This window comes from Mytilus galloprovincialis, chromosome 1 (genome assembly GCF_965363235.1).
Source record: "Mytilus galloprovincialis chromosome 1, xbMytGall1.hap1.1, whole genome shotgun sequence".
Lineage (NCBI taxonomy): Eukaryota > Metazoa > Mollusca > Bivalvia > Mytilida > Mytilidae > Mytilus > Mytilus galloprovincialis.
In genome coordinates this window covers 38,813,251-38,836,441 of record NC_134838.1, presented here as the reverse complement: position 1 = coordinate 38,836,441, position 23,191 = coordinate 38,813,251, and the positions used below count along the sequence as shown (strand labels likewise).

General features: G+C 31.5%; 2 protein-coding genes across 2 annotated transcripts in view; one reads left to right on the top strand and one right to left on the bottom strand.

Moving 5' to 3' along the window:
* LOC143073693 (pre-rRNA-processing protein TSR1 homolog) overlaps positions 1–6,188 on the bottom strand; it is a 28,831-nt gene extending 22,643 nt beyond the window's left edge. Inside the window, exon 1 of the mRNA XM_076249440.1 lies at positions 6,002–6,188. Coding sequence (XP_076105555.1) covers positions 6,002–6,113 — 112 coding nt within the window. The 5' untranslated portion in view covers positions 6,114–6,188. The remainder of the gene's footprint in view (positions 1–6,001) is intronic.
* Positions 6,189–7,225: 1,037 nt separating this feature from the next.
* Positions 7,226–23,191, top strand: part of LOC143073685 (histone acetyltransferase KAT2A-like) — a 31,480-nt gene continuing 15,514 nt past the window's right edge. Inside the window, exons 1-4 of the mRNA XM_076249428.1 lie at positions 7,226–7,465; positions 14,736–14,859; positions 21,075–21,220; positions 22,134–22,223. Of these exons, the coding sequence (XP_076105543.1) occupies positions 7,268–7,465; positions 14,736–14,859; positions 21,075–21,220; positions 22,134–22,223 (558 nt within the window). The 5' untranslated portion in view covers positions 7,226–7,267. The remainder of the gene's footprint in view (positions 7,466–14,735; positions 14,860–21,074; positions 21,221–22,133; positions 22,224–23,191) is intronic.

Here is a 23,191-nt window from a genome sequence, read left to right as displayed (position 1 = left end):
ATGTCCATAATAAGTGGAGAAACAGTAAATACAGAATACCAAGTTTCATTAGTATTCAAATTGAACAACTTGGAATAATTCTTGGATAGAACATAGGGTACCAACACTCCAGATGGAGCTTACTCCCAGGAGACTACTGAAACAGCCATATAACTTGGAAAAGACTGAGAGGAAATTGGTCAAAGCTGACTTTTTTTTTTAAGATATTTTAAATAAATAACTAATTTAATTGATCATGCTGATTATTCAATGAAGTCCAAGGACCATAACTCTGCACAAAATCATCAGACCAGAACAAAATTCAAACTTTACCTGTAACTTGTCATGATAAAACAATATATCAAATATCAAATCAATATCTTTAAATATAAAGAAAAATGTGTGGAAAACTGATTTGCCAAACTGACAGATGGACGGACAGCATGCAGTGTAAACCTAAGCCCCCACCCCTCGACTTTGTAGGTTGGGGACTAATGAATGGTTGTATAACTAGAAACTAAATATTTGCTAATTCTAATTCATTCCATACAGTGGATAAATATTTATAGTAAAACAATCATCTATCATGTCTATAAACAGATAAAAGCACATTTTTACATGTCAAGCACAGTTTTTCAATGTTTTAGGTACAAGGAGCATCTCTACTAGGCATTGGTAATGAACATGTCAATTACTCAGTATGGTTAACAGTCAATGACAGTACTATAAAAAGTCCATATTGAGCATATTTTTTCAATAATGTTTTCGTACAACATGTGAAAGAAGCATCTTTAAACGCACTAGTTTTCAAAAATGTTTTGGGTACATTTAGAACATGTCTTTTTTAAGCACTAAAATCCATATGAGCAGTTGTCTAATAATGTTTTAAACAATGAACATGTGTCTCTCAGGATCAAACATTTAGTCATTCACTTTGTAAGTTAAATTCACAGGAGAACTTTTGAGCTATCTGGGAATCAGGAAACATTATCTTACAAAATCTGGCTAATTCTGTAAGTTATATTCACGGGAGAACTTTTGAGCTATCTGGGAATCAGGAAACATTATCTTACACAATCTGGCTAAGTGATCAGCTGCCAAGGAATCCACATTATTTTCTGCAATAAAGTTATTAAACATTTCTTCTGCTTTAGTAACTTTACTTTCTTTTTCACTAACTTCATCTTCTGGTTTAGACATTTTATTTTCTATTTTTCCAACTTTGTTGTTTTCTTCTTTGGCATTGTTCTTGGAGACTGGTTGCATAGTCTTGTTTCTCATCTGGCTTTGCTCCTTGTGAGTAGAAGAAAACATATGTTGGGTAACATCATTCCTCCCATCCTCTACAATACTGAAGTGTGTACAGCAGATGGTGCAGTAAGCTGAAGTAGGTCCTTTATCACTACTACATAACCAGCTGAAATGTGAAATCCATGAGGTCTGGAACATGCACATCTTTCCTTTGTTTTTCTCTGACAAAGAGTGACTGGATTGAGGTTGCTCTGCCATGATGAATTTCTGTTACAAACTGAACACCAGTTGTGATTATCAGTAATATGTAAAAAAAAAAAACCACAGGATCATTCAAGCATGCAAATATTTTAAACTTGGGATATAATGACCTGGGGAATCAATTGTGAATTTTACTCACCCAAACACAAGTGAGTAAGTGTTACTAAATAAATAAATAAACTAGTTGTACATAGTAAGAATCTTTACTATAATTTTATGAATTTTAATCAAATCAAATTTATTCATCATCTTAGATTTGATTTTTTCTTATACTCTATTTTTGCCACACTAAGAAAGATAATGCATATACATGTATATGTTTATAAATGCAATCAAAATAAATTGCTTCGCCAAACGCAGCTGGATAGGACCACAGAGGTCCAACCCTGAACCGTTGGGACAAAAAAGGACACAATATTCATGCTTGATTCAGGTTTGAATTTGAATTGTAATTAAATAATTGACAAGTATTAGCTTTCTGACACAGAATTACTGTAGTCACCTCTCTCCAAATGTTTTTTTTTCAAGTCCTCCACACTTTTTCCATTAAAATATTCTTTCCCTCAAGATATGGTCATAATTTCCATTCAAATTTTCATTGAAGATGAAACCATAATTACCCATTTAAATACATCATAAAAGTCTTTACCCTTTCAATGCTACACAAAAAAAAATAGAAAAATGGCTGCTGCTGCTGCATTTTTTTGTGTTCATTCATTAGAACAATTATATTCCTTTTCAGACTGTTGTATCTTTTTTGTTATAAGAGATACAGAGAAGGTTATTGCATGAAAAATGCTCAGGAGAGTATGAACTGTAATGTTAGACAGTTATTTCAGTAAATTTTTTATCAGGTTACCTGCATTTTCAGGTAATTAACAGGTGAACATGGTGAAAGGTGTAATTTATTACATTTGTGTTGAATTTTGAATAAAAACTACTTTTAGTCTTCATCTATTTTGTTGTTTTATCTGACATACAGTACAGCCTGTGACATTCTCTTAATTATGTCCACCCTCTTGCATGGTCAACATCCAGTGGTGGCCATTTATTGGGGTATTCAATCTTGAGATGTTGGCCATTTATTGGGGTCATAAAACATAGGTTGATATTAATGTTACCAATTAGGGTTGAAGTTTTCAACTTGTATGTTTCTTTAAAATTTACCTGTACAGGTAACTTAGGTTTCTTTCAAAATTGACATTTCACCTTTTTTTGAAAATGTAAAATAAGACATTGTTTTAGTCTTTGTTAATTGATATTATTTTTGATTTTTCTGTCTTTTGAATTTATTCAAATTTATTTTTTTATTTTTTTATTTGTTTTTATTTATTTTTGTATGATTTTGTTTCTTATTCTTTTAATGTCTTCTTAGTAAGAATCTTGAGAAGCAAAAAAGACAAAAATGTCAAAGTAAAGTTATTGACTAGCATTTGAAAGAAAACAAATAATTTTCATTATTTTTTTTTGGAAGTAAAAAAAGAAAATAATGTACATGATGTTCATTGACATTGTATTTAATTGTTTATTTGCATTATTTAATGAATTATCATTAATAATAACTAATAATCAAGCAAATGATATTTTAAAGAAACCATGAAGGAAGTAATTTTTAGCAAGCCTGTTTCTTAACAAAATAAAATGATCAGACAATATCAATCCTCTTATAATAAATTTTTATATCATCTATTATTATTCAGGAAAACTACAAATATCATTATACGGTTTTAATAGGAAAAAAACATTTTTGTCTATCTTTTTTTTTTTTAAATATGAAATCAGGAGTTAACATAATGGACATGTTGAAGAGACTTATTTTCCAAAAAGATATTTAAAAAACAAAAACTGTCTTGCTTTGCCTTTTTGAAACAAATGTGAACTTATTAGATATGACATCTTCAGTTTGGCTAGCTAATATCTGTCAGTTAAAAGCCAAAATTTGACAAAATACACTTATATGGTTTCACTTTTATGGTCTATTAATTAAATCATTTTTTTTTCTGTGTACATTTACATTGTTTGAAGTGCTAGACTGGTATGATACATATTCTTGGTATACATTTGCAAATATTTCCCTTAACCCAGGCCTTTAAGATAAAGTTAACAATTTCAGGGACTTGAGTGAATTAAGACTTTAAAACCCTTGACGAAAAATCAATTTAAAGAAAAATATAAGAACATTTTTGAAAATAGATTTAAGAATAAAAACATTGGTAAAAATTGTATACTCAAATAGAGAGTTAGTGGTCATAATTTACAATGATTTAGAAATAGAAAATAGTGGACAATATAAAATTCCTAGAAAAGATAGAATATGTAAACTGTGCCACTTGCTGGACAATGAAGACCAATCCTTCCTTAATTGTAAAAATTTCTTATAGAACTGTTAATTCTTTGCATTTTATTAATTGTTTTTTTTTTTGTTTGTTTTTTTTTTTTTGTCACAAACTAAATACTATATGACAATACAAATATTATCAAATTTTGTTTAATTAATGAATATTTTGAATATATTTATTCAATAGAGAAATAAGGAATTTCCTAAAGGCAATCTTTAACATTTGTAAAACAGTATTGAATGCAGATAAGTCTATCTACTATGATTTAAGTATAAATCATTTTGATTTAAGAAAATTAATTTGAGAAAAAGACAGGCATTGGGAAAGTTTGCATTATATTAGAAGATGATATTCATTTATTCTTCACTTACCATAAAGTACATGTAAAAAATAACTTAAATTGATTAAAAAGGTATAATGTCAAAACAAATAGTCATGAGTCAAATTAAAAAAAAAATCAGCTATTTATTCAACTAGTTATATTATTTCATTTTATTTTTGAATTTTCTTGTCATAATCACAGTAATTAAATTTCGCAAAAACATACATGTATATTTTACCTGAGACACATGACCTGTAAGTTATATAATTTTAACACTTCAATGCAGTCAAGATTTCCCTTTATCCTTGACTAGTTTTTGATTAATACCTTGTGTATTAATTAAGCGACAGGGGGTATAATGATGGACATATAGGGCCACCATGGTGGACATAATTTTTATGGCCACCATGAATAAGATAATGTCACAGGTAGTACTGTATAATAAAGAAGACACCAATTGCTCGATTCCGTAGCGTATTGCACCATACACAACGTATTATGTAATCGTGGTACAAATCAGTGGCTCCGTCCTCAAAATTTTCAGTCAACCTCGGTTTTCCCCCCTTTTTCTACGTCTCGTAATGATCGATCAAATCATATTTCCCATTATTGAATGTAATGAACACATTGAGATAACAAGAAATCTTTTAACTAATCCTCATCGTCAGTTTCGCCATAGAAATTCTGAAATATTTCCATATTTACAGCTTCGTTTCAGATTTCCGCCATTTGCATTTGTCAAAATATTTGTTTTTATTTTCCTTCAATTTTCCTTCTACTGCATGATTTTACAATAAAAATTGCCGGGATTTCAAGCGCAAATGAGACCTTGCATATCCTCGATTCATACAAGGGAAAATTAGAGAGGACCCAAATGAAAACCAAATGGTTTAAGAGTCCTTATAAAAAATCCGTTGTCATCGCGGCATTTGCCGCGAATAGCAGTGGCAGACGGCGTATGTCATCGCGGCATATGCCATGAATAGCGTTGAAAGGGTTAAATAGAAAATTAATATTCCTTAATCAGCAACTAGCAACTTCTTAAAGCAAATTGACAGCTAATCACCTCAAGAAAATACAATATTTCTTTAAACATAATGTTAAAGCAATGTAAGGGAGGTAATCCAACATATGTTTGAATTACATTTGGATTACCTCCCTTACACTGCTTTAAAATTTGTCTCAATTGTCCATTACCCAGGAAAAACCTTTGTTTTCCCCCTACGGTTTGAGCCATAACCCCCAAAGTCATACCTAACCATCCCTTTGTTGTATGAAAACTTGTGGTAATTTCAGAGAGATTCATACACTTTAACACAAGTTATTGTCTGGAAACTACAAAAATGCTTATTTGGGCCCCTTTTTTGGTCCCTAATTCCTAAACAGTTGGGACCATAACCCCCAAAATCAATCCCAAACTTCTTTTAGTGGTTATAAACCTTGTGTCATAATTTTATTGATTTCTAATTACCTATACTATAGCTATTATCTGGAAACCATCTCTCTTTGGACGATGCTGACGACCACAACGATAAAAGATACCAATATACAACCAAATTGTTATCTGCCCTTTAATAGGGTTGTTGTCTCTGGCATATTTACCATTTCCATTCTCAAACAGACAGAAACTTTTTAAAATATATTACTCTTTGTAAAAATTATTACCATATCATATATATAATATACATGTCAGTATTACCAGAGACATTTTGTATATTTATGTCTGTAGCGATACATTTGTTGTACTTCTATAAATGTCTGAATAAGGTTAACATAAGGATTTTAAAACAAAACTATGATGAATAGTGGGCTGTCACTGTGACTGTGTCAGAGATCTGACTGACCATACCTTTTGTTTCTCTTTCTAATGAACCTTTGCTTCTATGTTTGCCATGTTTGTGTCCTTTATTTTGTTGTTTAAAAACGCCAGGTCTGTGGGTTTGCTGTGTATCTGCTGCCATTCTCAGCTTTTAATTAGAGTACCTGTCAACACTATGAACACGTGCTAATGGAATATTGATACTAAATTTAGAACATTTTAATGTTGTAGGGGGCTTTAAATAAAAAATAGTACTAGACAGATTCATGTCACTTATAAAAACGTAAATAGGACAAGCTTAAATGTAGCATGTGCCCTATCTGACAATCGAGGATATATAAGACGATTAGAAGTCAATATTTTATCAGATTACAGACTAAATATAAACAAAAACCTTCTTTGTTATCAATATTAAAGATAAAAAAATTAATGCTTCTTTTTGTAACTTTATTGGGGTGTAAAAGCATTGACCGAAGTACATTTTGTATGAAGCGCAAAAGCGCTTCATTCTAAAAATGTGCACACAGTCAACTGTTTTACAACCCTATGAAGTTACAAAAGAAGCATTCAATACTTATAATTACATTTTTTAGCTAGGATCATGAAAACACGATTTGTATCAAGTTTTTATTTAATTTATCTGTGCACTATTGTGGGACCTCATGTCATCATGAATGATAAATTTTATTGTGTAATGAAGTTGATTAAGGAATAACGTGAGATTGCAGTTATAGCCAATCAGAATAATGTATTATAATGAAACATACATCTTATGTAATTCTTAATCAAAATTTGTCCGCACAACTCGCTACAGTTCCCGAGTTTTCAATGATCAAAACTATGAGGTCGTTTTTGCTGAAGCAAATGTCAAATTAATCCCGGTCAGGCAAACGGCTCGTGCAAATAAATTTCGGCAAGGGAATCCTGTGGAAAAAAAAAATTCAGAGAACTTTTCAAATCTTGAAAAGATATTCAAATAGAAGAAACATGTCTGGAAAATAATAAGAGTCATATACTAATGTTATAGATTGCTGATCATATGGCCAACTTATTTTTTTTTTTTTTTTTTTTTTTTTTTTTTTTTTTTTTGTATAATATGTCTCTGGTCTTATAAACACCAAAATAACTTCATTTCAGAAAATTGTGGTGCGTTACTGTAAAAAACATTTAGTTGTGTTAGGTTAGATCTTTTATGTTTCTGTAAGTTTGTAGTCATGAATAGTGATAGGAAGCTGCACAGTACTTTTTATTTTCAATGCTACAAGCGTGTGCATAAAAAAATGAAACAATAAAACAATGAGCGACGCAAATTCTAGCGATCCACTTCAAAATGGAACAGATTTACAGCAAACAAACAAAGGTCCTACACAGTCTACGACAGGCGAAATGTCTAGACCGAACAATCTACAAAGAATTGCACAAAAGAAAGCTATGGTTCGGGGATACCCCAGGAACAAAAAATTGGAAAAGCTAGCTGTTTATTCGTCTTGCAAGGTCCGTTTAAATATGATTTTTAAATTCAATGCTTCATGTATATCGATTGGTACGGGATGTCAAAATATATAGATAATTGAGGGTTTGGTCGATTTAGGGTCCTACATCTCTATACACCTTTATGTCGGATAAAAGCTCTACAGAGCTTTTGTTGTATTGTTATACATAAATTTGTACTGTTGTATGTACAAATGTATAACCGACTTTAAATAAATCTTTTATGCTTTATGCTTATCGCTAATCACGGCTGAATTGACCACTTGAATTTTTGACATCATACACGATCACTTTTCCATTGTGGCGTCAGATATTTTGTTTTATGACGTCAAAATTTTACGGGAACCTGTGTGATATCCAGTAATGGCGGACAAATAGCGATAAGGTTAGTCCAGCCCTGGCCTCAGTGACTTATTTTTTTTTTTGTTTTTTTTGTTGTTGTCACTGAGTCCAGCTCGCCCTCCATTACCTTCAATGGTGCAAGCTCCCGGGTAGATTACCCGGGGACGATAGAGACAATGCCAGAGCGCTCAAGTACGAAAAATGTATCACAAATGGTAAAACTTGATAAAATAAACAAGTTACATACCTGGAATGCTAGTACACTATATGGAAACTCATCTTAACAGAAGGAAATCCCTTGTAGTCGGAGCTGTGGACATCTTGTTTACATCAGTAACGCTATATTACGGAACGTGACGTTTCTACGCTATAACGTTAGACGAAACGAATTCAATGTATCGATATAGATTTTCAACGTTTAACTCGTTAAATCAACTATTTTGCACCTAAAACTATTTAAACGCGGACCTTAGGGCACTGAATGCTGTTGGTAAATTATGACACTTTAAAACATGTTTATATATGTGTACCTTCTGTTGTTCAGATGAAGTTTACTGCATGATTGTGTTTTTTTCTTCAGTTCCCGGCAAGTGACAGAAAGTTCAAACCAAATTAATCAGTTTTAACTTTCCACATATCATGGTTTCTTTCAGTAAATGACCGGACAATTATTATAATAAATTTCTTCATTAATTTATCATCACACTTTTATTTTTTTAACAATTTTTTTATCCCGAAATTCCATCAAAAATCCCGAATATTTAATTTGGGGTTGCCGTACGGCCAACAGGCGGCTCTGTCCATTTCCCTGCGATAACATATAATATATCAACCTTTTTGAATGTGAATTAATTGTTACTTATGACAAAATGAAGAACAACTTTAATACTGACGATTTTCATTTTCTCTCATTTTTTTTAAAGTTCTTGTTAATAATTTAACGCGGTAAGTCTTTTTTTTCTTAAGCAGCGAATGATAAGTCTGAAATTGTTTTTTCTTTTATTAGTGTATTCAATTTAACATTGTAATTTAATGCAATTTAATACATTTTTCTTTCTTTCAAATTAAAGAAACACATACCCGCTATAAACATACCTATGGACCAAAATAAAGTATTTTGGATGGTGATTAATCATTTTTCAAAATCGTATCAGGGCCAGACCATCTCCGTTAGCATTCGGATAGAAAAATTGTTAAAAAATAAAAGCTAGTGTAATGATTAGTTGATGAAGAGATTTCATATTGTCCCGTCATTGACTGAAAATTTATGAAGAAACGGAATAATCGTTCGAGTTATATTAGATTCTATTTTTTTAGTTCTAGAAAATATGGCCTACTATGAAAACATTCCTTTACAGGTGTGAATGTTTTTTTTTACCCGAAGAAAACGTTCATACATCCGAGTTAATGCAGCAAGTTCTTTAATTATGAAATCATTAGAAAATAAAAATAATTTTTGTTTTGGTAACTATGTGAAATTTTTAACTGTTCATTTCCCTAGATGCAGAGTGCCGACAGATTTGTTGCAAAACGTAACGGTTATTAGACATTGATTGCTTTATCATTTTCCCCGGAATATTCTGCTCATTGTTGACCTTCAAAAATATCATTTTTGAAAATTCTATTGATACCTAAGCATCTGCAAGATTTATCTATATATATATAACATATCTTCTTATGCATTACGGACTGAGTTTTAACACTTTATTTTTATTCTTGCAATAACTTCTCATTTATATTCTTGCAAAAACTTCTCATTTATAATGCACGCCGTATCCCTATGAAATTTAGTTTTGGAAGTAGGAATTTAATTTATAGAAACTCAAGTTGATGTATCAAAATCCGGGAATTGTAACCCTATTAATGCAAAATCGTTAATCCCATCCGTTTGAATATGATCACAAAAAACACCATTAGAAAAATAGAAAAACGAAATTTATTGGACTGAAAGAATACGGATTGAATAAGGAAAAAGCAAAACACAAGCAGACGTTGAAACTCATGATCATACAAAAATTAGTTTGTCTGACAGCATGGAATGAGAAAAAACATGGTTATTGTTTGAATAACTTTCCCTGTATTCCAAGTAAAAACAGTCTCTGAAATTCATTGTTCTGTACAGAAGAAATCCGATATAGAACCGATATGGTTTCTGGATTTTTTTTAGTGTTGGTGTTTCTTTGTGTGAATAAATGTAGATACGGGATATACAATAAGATAGTAAAGGCTATGCAATTAACGACATCAAAACCATAGAAATTTTTCAGTTTCCTAGTACATATTTGTTTAAGTCCTTAAACTTCTAATTGAACTTCTGGAGAAAAATCAAACCATAATGAAATCAGGAGATGTGGTATAGTTGACAATAAAACAATTGTCCACCAAAGACCAACTGACGTACATGATAGCTTGCTAACATTGGTACATTTGATAACACCAGTATACCATTTCACTACACTGCATATTCACTGATACATGAATTGTCACCACATTTCTTATAAAATAGAACCATCATATTGTTTAACCGTTCGGCAGTCCAATTTGCACTGGGTATATATATAGGTTTCATATATACGGCTTATCTATTAGGACGGCAGTCTTTTAAATTGTATACCTGCTTGCATGCTTGTACTAAAGCTGCGTATATCGTCAGGTTTTATTTTGGAAATGACAGGTTGCTTGTTTTGGCATTATGATACATGATATAAAATAACATGCAGAATACAGATTCCGGCTTACATGTCGTACATGCACAATTTCAAACTGGAATTTTTGCGGGTAGTGTTTTACTTATATGTAGGGTGCATATGTTAGCATAACTTCATTCCACCGTGTATTTATTCCGGGTATCTGTTTTTCACTAGAGAATATTGGAAGTAAAAAGTGTCACGAGCGTCGATCTTGGTATCGTTGTTTTGTTTATATTGACAGGTTTATTGTTTACATAAACATTTATGGGTTGAAATTAGAATAATTTTCAGGGAACCAGTTAAATAGGTCCTTCATTACTGAGTAAAAATATAAATTTTTGGTCAATAGACAAGTTATAAAATTAATCGTTATGTTTTACTGCTTCATTATACAATATATTTCGAAGGTCTTCATATAAAGGACATAAAGTAACTACCTGTTTCTCATCTTCAATTTCGTTTTTACACATGAAACAACATCTTTCGTTTATTGGTTTTTTCTCATAACGTCCTGTTTCTATTTTAATTGGCGCAACGCCACATCTAAATTTTGCATAAGCACTTCTAAATTTAATAGATATATTTTGTTTTAAAATATAACTCTGTACAATATTGTGATTTATATCGCTTATAAGTACGAAGCATGTTACCATTACTCTGTTACAAAATTTTCATTTGCCATTCTGCAATATATTTATTAAATAAAACATTTTCAATTTGTAGAACAATTTTCTTTATGCAGCACACTATCAATACTAGTATACAAATCAAAGTTACAATATTTAAGTTTTTTTCATGACTCTATTACACTAGTTTTTCTTATTATTTACAGCATTTTTATGTGACCATTTGAAAACTTTATAATTTATTCTGTCATTGGTCATGGCACTACATCTTGCCCAATGCCTAAATACACATGTCCATTGTTTTACACTAGGTCTCTAGCCCATGTCCCCGTTAATTTCATCATTTGGCGTATACTTGCCAACACCTATAAAAAAACTGATAGCTCTGTTCTGGACAGCGTTGATACAAGAAAAAGAACGAGTGCCCCAAATGGATGCACCGTAGCTTATTACTGACCAGACCAGAGTATCAAATAATGTTTTAAAGGTACTGTGCTAGAAACCACAATGTGCTTTACATTTAAGAATTAATAAACTTAGAGCTCGACTGGGAGACATGGCTACAGCTTTAGCCATATATATATTATGATGAGTGGTGGATATTTGGAACTGGATTCGGATTAACCAACCTTTTAAATTCTGTTGATGGATAAAAAGCTATAGAGTTGTGAATTTGTCGCAAAAATTTACGTTTTCCTATAAAATTACAAGACCAAAAATGGTGACCAAAGTTTATATACATACAATGACTGATACTGATGTAACTAGATTCAAAATACAAGTGTGCCAAAAAGTTTAGAAATCGGGAGATATGCCATTCGGTATCGTGTTACGAGTTTAAACGTTGAAAATCTTTATCGATACATTGAATTCGTTTCGTCTAACGTTATAGCGTAGAAACGTCACGTTCCGTAATATAGCGTTACTGATGTAAACAAGATGTCCACAGCTCCGACTGCAAAGGATTTCCTTCTGTTAAGATGAGTTTCCATATAGTGTACTAGCATTCCAGGTATGTAACTTGTTTATTTTATCAAGTTTTACCATTTGTGATACATTTTTCGTACTTGAGCGCTCTGGCATTGTCTCTATCGTCCCCGGGTAATCTACCCGGGAGCTTGCACCATTGAAGGTAATGGAGGGCGAGCTGGACTCAGTGACAAAAAAAAAAAAACAAAAAAAAATAAGTCACTGAGGCCAGGGCTGGACTAGCGATAAGGTGTATTGCTTTTTGGGCCATTTTTCCACAGGCACATTGGAAGACCCACTATCAATGTATATTTACGATATATATACGTTGATAGTGGGTCTTCCAATGGATAGAAACAAGTGCCTGTGCATTTTCAGAGACATATATACACACATGTGTATATATGTCTCTGGCATTTTTCTCTATTTGTGATTCTTTCATTTGTTCATACCTGCCAACTTTCACGATTTAGGCGTGTACTACAGTATTTTGATCCTTTGTCACGATTGCACGATCGTGATCGTGAAAAAATCTCTAAAACACGATTTTGTGAAAATCTACACGAAAAATATGATTGTTCCCTATTTTGAACTGTTTAAAGGTAGAAAATCGTGTTCATCCAATCAAATTCTGTGTTTCTCATGATCAAATTAATAAGCCAATCAAAAATGTTTTCTCTAAAGATTATTCTAACATGCTAGATTTTGAACTTGTGTTGTATTCCTCGGTGTCAGAAAAGTAAATAAACTCATCAAAATCGTAAAATGGCAGGTGAATTTTCATCTGCTAGGAGGTTCTTACACATCTTAAGAATAAAACCATGGCTGATTGACAAAATTTAATGATGCAGTACTACCATAAAGATAATAAAAAGTAGTTAATTCACGTATTTATTGACATTACACTTGTTGTAACATATGTTATTTTTGTATCCAATTAAATTACCAAATTTACTATTCTTTATTTTTCACCAAGGCCAAAACAAACAGGTGGGGAACAACCCCCCATATGGGGAGTGTCCCTAAGACAAGGGGTCATTTTACTGTTGTAAAAAAAAGAAAAGATTTTTAACTCAAAAGTGGGAAAATTCAATATATTTGGAACATCTTTTCTAATGAGGAGTCCAATTATTTTTATAAGATAAAGATGATATAAGTTTAGGAACATTACAAAATTCTTGGACATGTTTTGACCATTCAATATGGATGCATAGATCTTTGGGAAAAGTTTCTTCAAATAATATGAATATGTGCACATTTGTGCTTTAAAGTGGGTTTTAATGTCCCTTCATTGAGGGGTTACCCCTCATTTGGAGTGTTGTTCCCAACCTGATAAAGGTCCGTCTTTGTGCATAATTTAAAATTGGAAAATTCAACAATTATTTAATATGCTTACACAAGAAAATAAATCCTGGTCTGCTAGCTACATGTTCATCTTTTCTACTGATATAATAATTGGAATCATGCAAATAAACTTAAGAAAAAAAGGCATCTAAGCTCTTCATACAAATATGACCCTTTTTCTAGAACACAAAACAGCACGCGGAAAATACGTCCCTATGAATTGTAACCTTTGAAATTGTTGCCGCACTAAAACCCCCATGGGAACTTTCAAAAGTTGGCAGGTATGTTTGTTACTAACATAATTTCTCTCTCATCATGCTGATGGCAATGGCAAATATAGGCAAGATGCAAGAAATGTTGTCCATATAGGATGAATCATCTATGAAACAAATTCTATTTATAAAGTATTTGGATATTATATATGATGCCCACTAGCAAAAAGGACCCTTATTATGCTTATGACAAACATTATTTAATATGAGGCAGGCATAACCTTTGAAAGGGGATGAAGTCTGTATGAATTATTTTTTTTTTAATTCAAACATATTTTTATTTAAAAATCTGTTTAAAAGAAACGGAAATACCATAACGTTTCCGATTTTGTTCTGTTGTTTGGCATTTTAGTTGTGACGTTATTTAAGTGATGACGTCATATATTCAATGTAAAAAAAAGAAACACTAGCATCAGGAAACGTTTTCTCATATCAAAGAATTATTAAAAATGAAATTGGTATTTTGATCATTCCTATATTTTACTAGACTGATAAACATATAATTTACTCAAAGTCTCATGACAAACGAGATGAAAATAAAAAAATCTGAAAATAAAGTTAATGCTTTTGAGTTCATTAGTAGCAAGAGTTTTTTTCAGGATTTTTTTTTGTTAATTTTTCTAACGTAATAGTTGACTTTGTCCCATTATTATCAAATTTTGTATTACCTAAACAAATAATACTTATGTTAACCCAAAGCAAAAAAATTGATCGTTGAAAAACTAGCTATGTAATTTTAATCTTGACTTATTTCATGGATCAATCAGTGAACAATGTTAAGTTTTGGGAGTCAAGTGCATATCTCCGATACTAAAAGCAATAGGTCTAATATATTTGGTGTAAGGAAGAATTGTAAGGTGTACATGTACATGTCCAACTGGCAGGTTTCATCTGACCTTGAACTGATTTTCATGGTTCAGTGGTTATAGTTTTGGACTGTTTTTGGTATACTGTACTCATACAATGGTTAGTAAAGAAGGGGAGACATTTCAGCATGTGCACTTTTGTATAAATATGGTTTTATTTGCAGTCTGAATCCTGTAAATGTAATGGCTGGAAGAACCCCAATCCACCACCAACCCCACCAAGAGTGGATGTGTCACAACCTCTTGCCAGTCTGACAGATCCATGCAGGAGTTGTGGACACACATTAGGTAAGTTTCTTTATATTAACATGTATAAACTATTGAAACTAATATTAGCTTTTATTTTCAACTATAAAAATATGATTAAGGTTACTAGTGTTGCGACCACTATTACCCCTGTCATGCCTGTGTAATTGACATTATACAATGCATATATGTAGTTGCACCTTCAGCAAGCGACTACTCTTTCAAGCCTAGTTCTAACTAATTCCCGCTTTATGATATTTTGAATTATTGCATCAACAGACAATCAGACTTTATCTAACATACATTTTATACTATTATTTCTAATTAGACAGATATCAAAACAGTATTAGTTGATACACAACCAATAGTTAAATATTTGTTCTTTTCAACATTGTTACTATCTCTGCAAATGATAAAATTAACATGACAAACTGTTGTCGATGCATATTTGATCTTACTCATTTAAGTTTATCTGGAAACTTTGTTATAAATAACTGCTAAATGCTACACTATATGTTTCTGTACGGACAACTATACCCTTTATTTCATCAGGAACAAACAGTGTGATATTTCTTCCAGTGAAAATAATGATCCACAATATTTCTTCTATTTGAAACTTATATCACTACAGTGTTCTAGTCAGGATTTGAAAAGGGCAGGGTGCCAGTCAGAAAAAGGGCAATTGTTCGCGTGAATGTCATTGAAAAAAAGGGCAATTTAACGCGTACATTTATATCATTGAAAAAAGGCAATTATTTAATTAATTAGCACATAATATTTATTATGCATTATTCATTTATTGAAACATCAAGTTTCAGTTAAAATGAAGTTACATTGTATACATGTAATTTAATTCTTTTGGCACATTTTTTTGTATAGTTGACTTCATAAATCTATGGTCATGCATGATGTTGAGACATTTGGGAAACTTTTGTCTTACAGTGTATATTGTTCATATTTTAAGCTGTCTTACAGTAGCTGTCACCATACCAGTCTGATTATAGACTCAAATTTGTTTATTGGGAATTATTCATTGCACTTGATAGATCAATTAATGGAAGTAAAGATGCAAAACATAATTTTCAAAATATTTAATTTTGAAGTGTATTCAAGAAAAAAAAATTCAAATTAATATTCTAATATTCATTTGCATTCAATTTGTATTATATTTAATCTTTTTACGAAAAGTAACATAAATTTTAGTAATATATTATGAACAGGTGATACATAAGTGGAAATAATGAAATTGTTTGTCAATCTTTTTTGAAATAAACAAATTATTTATGACCTAAAGCTAAAGTAATTGGTGTTAATTAACAATGTGTTTGACACCAAAGCCGTCCGGTGAAGCCATAAACTTAATGGGTCACTTAACTTGACAGCTTGCACAGGTAGCTGAACTTCTTGTTCATAGAACAATAACGATTTTAGCGGTATTTAAAGGCAGAAAAATGCTGATTTTTCAGTGATAAAAACAGCAGGGCGCCCGGGCAAAGACAGAAAAAAGGCACGGGTGTCAATGAAAAAGGGCGGGCGCTGAGCCCTGTTGAAACTTTGTAGCTAGAACACTGCACTAGAAAAACTTAAGATAAAGGAACCTGTTGTCTCACGGTTGACTGCATTAATTTTTGTGTTTAAAAGTTATTGATTTCAGATGGTAGCAAGTGCTTTAAACACTATTTATTTTCGCATGAATTTCTCTGTTATTAAGAGGAAAAAGATAATTACATTAATGTATGAGATTCTTGCAAAGTCAACAAGTCTGCAGACAGGGTTCAACTGACCTTGACCTTATTTCATTGATCAATGAACAGGTTTATAAAGTTTCATTGTCAAAACCATATCTCAAAAAACATAGGCAATAGGTAAATTTTATTAATTGTAGAGAATGTTTGTTAGTGTCACATTCATCTCATCTTGACCTTATTTACATGGTTCATCTGTCAAAGTGATGTTTTCCTGTTTTGAGTTTTTTGTCGAGCCTGCAACTTTTGTTGCAGAAAGCTCGACATACATGTAGGGATAGTGATCGGGTGGCGGTGTTAGCTTATTTCTTAAAAACTTAATATTTTAGAAGGTAGAAGACCTGGATGCTTCATACTTTGTATATAGATGCCTCATGTTACAAAGTTTCCGTCAGTCACATGTCCAATGTCCTTGACCTCATTTTTATGGTTCAGTGACTACTTGAAAAAAAAGTTCAGATTTTTTGAAATGTTAAATTCTCTCTTGTTATAAGTAAAAGGATAACTATATTTGGTATGTGCCTACCTTGCAAGGTCCTCATGTCCGTCAGACAGTTTTCACTTGACCTCGACCTCATTTCATGGATTAGTGAACAAGGTTAAGTTTTGGTGGTCAAGTCCATATATCTCAGATACTATAAGCAATAGATTTAGTATATTAGGTGTATAGAAGGACTGTAAGGTGTACATGTTCAACTGGCAGGTGTTATCTGACCTTGACCTCATTTTCATGGTTCAGTGGTTATAGTCAAGTTTTTGTGTATTTGTCTGTTTTTCATATACTGTATGCACAAGGTCTACTATATTTGGTGTATGGAATGATTGTAAGGTGAACATGTCTAGCTGGTAGGTGTCATCTGACCTTGACCTCATTTTCATGGTTCAGTGGTCAAAGTTAAGTTTTGAGTTTTGGTCTTATTATCTATAACTATATGAATAAGACAACTATATTTAATGTATGGAAATATTTTATGATCTATATGTCAGTTGCTCAGATTTAATTTGACCTTGACCTCATTTTCACGGTTCATTACTCAGTGTAAAGTTTTTTTGTTTTGGTCTGTTTTTAACTTTATTGACTACACGTATAAGCAATAGGTCAACTATATTTGTTGTATGGAAGAATTGTTAGCTGTACATGTCTGCCTGACATGGTTCATCTGACCTTGACCTCATTTTCATGGTTCATTGGTAAATGTTTAGTTTTCTAAGTTAATGTTAAGTTTATGTGACAGTTGTAATAAAGCTTTATATTTAGGACTATCAACATAATATCAATGATTAGCCTGTGCACTGTAGTTCTCATATATAAATTTAATATAAGCTGAAGATCAACTATATTTGGTGTATGTAATAATGGAAGGTGGATATTTTACATCTTCAAGGTATCATCAGACCTTGACCTCCTTTTCATTCATTGGTCAATACTCAGTTTTGTGGTTATGACTGTTTCTCAGACACTATTAGCAATATATCTACTACCGTATATATTTAGTGTATGGTGTAAATGTCTGTCAAGGTAGTTCATCTGACCTTGATCTTATTTTTATATTTCATCAGTTGACATTAAGTTTTCTTTGCTAAGGTCTGTTTCTTTGAAACTATATTAAAGCTATACATGTGGCTCAACTATAATTTGTCTAAGGATTTGTTTGACCATCATCTGACCCTAACTTATATATGGAGGACTCTTAAGTGTGATGGGGACGCTTATGTATGATGGTCTACGCTAAAGTGCGATGCTTCAATACACTAAAGTCTGATGGTCCGCGAAAATATAGACGTTAGAAACGTAGTTTGATAATGACGTTAACAGTGGTTCATACAAACCAAAAATGAACATGCCGGAAGGTAGATTAGGAATATTTGATTAACAACTTTTACACCAAATGTTCATGACTTACTAGTAATTGATTTAAACTTTTACTATATAAATACATAATAGTAGACGCATACTTATCCTGCTTCTATTTGAAATGTTAAAATGCTGTTGGACTTTAAAGAAAGTAACGTTGTTAAAATAGAGATACATGTTTTCATGCGTGAATTATAAATTTATCTGCTAAAAGTTAAAACATAAGTTTGTTCTGTTCATTATAGGTAAATAATACATGTATTTGTACTCGCTACAAAAGGAGAAAGCTAACATTGCCTTTCTCTCGCATTCAAATTATAGCTCATACTGATAAATGTTGTATAATTCAACAATGAATGAATTTTGTATTTGTTATTTACTATGACAACTGTAAGGTTAGGTTGTAACATTAGTGTGAATGACAATATTCACTATTTATCTAAATATGCAATATGCTCCGAATTGTTAAAAATTCATTTTACAATGTACATGAAATTTAATATTTTGCAACACATAAATTTCCTTTTAAGCAATTATTATGTGGTCCTTCTCTAAATTTAGAAACAATCACTTAGGCCTACCGGTAAATTATAAAGCCTATCACATATGTTATACCATAGCATATTAGCTTTTGCAAAAAGACTATTTTTAACCTCGATGTTTTAATCCCTCAATCTTACCCTTTTGGTCCATCATACTTTAGCTTGATATACCATCATACTTTCGCGAACAAACAACCATCGCACTTGTGCTTGAGACACCATTGTACTTTAGCGTTGACCATCTTACTTAGCGTGGCCATCGCACTTTAGAGCTCTTCATATTTATATATATATGCATGGATTATTGATGCCCCGGTAGCATGAAGGGAACTTTGTTTATGATAATTGTAGCTAAAACTTTATCATATATACTTTCATCATAAATTGAGGCAAGCAAGACATTTCAGCCTGTGCACTCTTGGTTTTACTCCTGTTGCCATATGCAAAGCAGGTCTCAAAACTGCTGCCTGTCATTCATTCTTAAGAAAGACCGAGGCCAGTAAATGTTCCTTCAAGTTTTCACAGCTCTTATGGAGAAGAATGACTGTGCATGTGTGGTCAAAATCATTGTACACGAAAAACTTTAGTCATAGTTTTTTTTGCTTTTATGAAAGGAATTTATCAGTTGTGCTTCAGTATACATGTTGCCCCAATTAATAGCAAAGCTTGTTCAGAACGGTATTGATGCTATTAATCAAATATATATGGAAAGAAATGAATGTTAAATTTGTATGAAAGATGTAAAAAAAAAAGTATTAATTAAAAGTATGATGCATTGTACATGTTGAATATTGAGAAATAGAGGATTTGTTTTGAAATTATAAAGAGAAATCAATATGAGCAGCAGATGTTTTATTCATTTAAATTTAACACCTGTCAGAATAACATTAACGGTACCAATTTTCCTGCACCAGATGCGCATTTCGACAATACATGTCTCTTCAGTGATGCTCGTGTCCAAAATATTTGAAATCCAAAGCTTATATAAAAGAGGAAGAGCTATAATCCAAAAGGTCCAAAAAGTATAGCCAAATCCGTGAAAGGAATCAGAGCTTTGCATGAAGTTAGAACATAAACTTAACTTTGGAGTCAGTTTTTTGTACTAGTACTGAAAAATCAACCAATCAAAATGCTGGATTTCATGTTTCGAGTATGATTTTTGTGTTCCAAGCACTGAGCAAAGTTTTATAACTTCAACCACTTCAACAATTTCTCCGTCTGATTCCGTAATCAACTTAAATAGACATTTTTTTAAGAAACAAAAATAGCTCAGACCACCTGTATATGAAACATATATATACATGTAGCTTTCTGTAAATTTGTGATGACTTTTGCTTTATATAGTGCTGTACAGTGTGCATGCTTGGAAATATAATGTCTGCAGTTTATTCTAAAGAGTTTGCAAAACTTAAACTTTCCCACCTGCTTCAGCCTGTTCAGAGACAATTTATTATAAATGAAGAAAAAAAACCCATTTAGCTGTGTAACATTTTGTTTCAGTCGTAATAAATAACAATAAAAGTTTCATGAAAAATCCATTTATAGATTAATTAATTTTGTCCAATGTTTTATGATAGTTGGTTGTCATGATCGGAGTATCAGATTTCAATTTAATTGAACATTTACTGGGAAAACAATTTTCAGGTTTCAAGATGATTTTTATCATCATGTTTATGGGAATAAAATTTCCTGAACTGTTTCTCAAGATTTATTAATGGCTGCAAAAAACATTTTATTGAAATAAATTTTCAGTCTTCTTCCTCATGTATAAGGAACTTGCTTGAATCTAATTTAGTACATTTGCAAAAAACATGAAAATGTTCAGTCTGGCCTTCAAAATGATCAAAACAATAATTGTTACGTTTTAATGATAAAAGTTTATTAAATTTCAATCTTAACAAATAAAAATTTTCATTTAATTTAGCAAATAAGTGATTAATATTATATTTTGATTAATGAGTTTAATAAGATATGTCTTATTTTGAAGTAAGATCAAATTAAATAATTATAAGAAGCATTTTTAAGTAAATATATTGCAGATGAAAACCAATGTGATGTTTGACAATTGTTCCTACAGAATTTTCAGTAAACATTCTATAATTATTTGTTGATTAGGTAACCATGTGTCACATTTGGAGACCACAGCTGAGGAGGAACTGAATAGACTACTGAGGATAGTCGTGGACGTGGAGAATCTGTTTATCTGTGTACATAAAGAGGAGGACTCAGAAACTAAACAAGTCTACTTCTATTTATTTAAGGTATGCTTTCATTTCATGTTTTATTGTGATTAATATATTAGTACTTAACAGTGATTTTAGAATCATATTTTGTTACACCATTTAAAACGATTCATGTCAAATGGTGTCACTCATCCTATATTTGTATATCATCTCAGAGATTATTGAAAATACAGTCTATATGACATGTATCATTAAAACGAATTTACAAGTGCAATGATAATATGTGTCTACTTACTCCTAACATAAATTGTACTCAAATGAAATACTTTCAAAGTCTTATCATGAAGTGTACTGTTTCTTTAATGAAAAACATCCTAATTATGAGCGATCCTCCTCCAATATGATACTGGTAGTCAACACCATTGTCTGTTGCATGCCTCGAGTCTGAGGGGTAAATTGTTTTTTATATGACCTAAAAAAAAAAAAAAATTGGGGTCGTATATTGCTATCACATCATTGTAGTTATTGATACCTTGTGAGCTAACACATCAATGATATGGCTAAGCATATTGTTTTGAAAGAAACAGGATTTATATTTATATTTAATCATCTTGTTTGTCATCCTAAATGTTAATGTACATCTTGGGCAGGATACATCCATCTATCTATTTATCCAATAACATATAATCTGATTATTGTATGACCATTTGTAGTATGCATTATAATCCATTAAGACAGTTTTAACTCTGTTTTACATGTACAACACATAAAGCTCAGTAATTACTATTTCCAGAGAACACCTATTTTCATTTATAACATGACACCTTAATCATGCTAATACTTCTGAAGTAAACAATTTTTAAAAATATATGTATGAAAAGCAAAAAGACATGTACAAAATGTAATTCTATTGTCATTGATTTTTGTATGAATAGAAAGTAATGAGAATATCATATCTATATTGACATTATGCATACATTTGTTTTTACAGTTATTAAGGAAATGTATATTGAACATGAGTAACCCTACTATAGAAGGACCATTAGGAAACCCACCTTTTGAAAAGCCAAGCATTGCTAAGGTAAGATTTACTTCAAATTAATTTTTTAACTGGTTCTGCTTGACATTGTCAGTCTTCACAATGAACTTTTAGATCTACAGGCCCGGAAGTCAATTTTTGGAAAAAATAAGTTAGATTCTGTTGGCCTGTAGATATGACTTATACAGGCCCAAGATCAATTTTACAAGCCTGGGCTGCTTGGCCTTTGGTTCAGCTTGAAGACTGCATTGTTCATTTTGTAGAATATACCATCTACAAGAGATTGAAATTATGACAATGCTTGGTACATGATGTTTGAACATGCAGAAATATTGGGTTTGTCTCTTTGATAATAACAGCATAGGCATATTCTTTTTACATTGAAGATTTGATTGTAAAATTTACAAGGGTGAATTAGAGCATTCATATGAAAGACAACAAATGCCAATATGCAGGCAGATACAGCAAAAACATACATGAATAATCAAATCATGGAACCAAGTCAAAATTGTTCACATTTTTGTCCTTTGGTCTTGGCGGATAGTTGTTTAATCTAGAATGAAATTAATCACTGTTAAATTTAAATTGATATTTCTTGTCTTTCATATGAATGCCCCAATTTCCATTTGAAAGTTTGATATTTAAAAATGGACCATATATAACTTTAGACATGTTAGATTAAAATATATTTGGCCGAGGGAGAGAGGGGCATGATTTTTTTTGGAAGGGGTTATTTATTTTTTTTTAGATGATTAACATTTCAGGGTTTGATTAGCATGCAAATTACCTTTAAATACTTTCTAATATAAATGCCTCATTATGATTGCTAGATTACTGCTATTTGAAATTGCAATCATTACGACTGCAGAAATATATATATATGTGCCTAAAGGTAAAACACCAAATAAAATACTGAAGTCTAAACATGAAATCAATAAATGAAAACATGTTGAAAGACGTCAGATCTGTTGTAGTTTCTCTAAAATTTACCTACATAGCTAGTATTGACT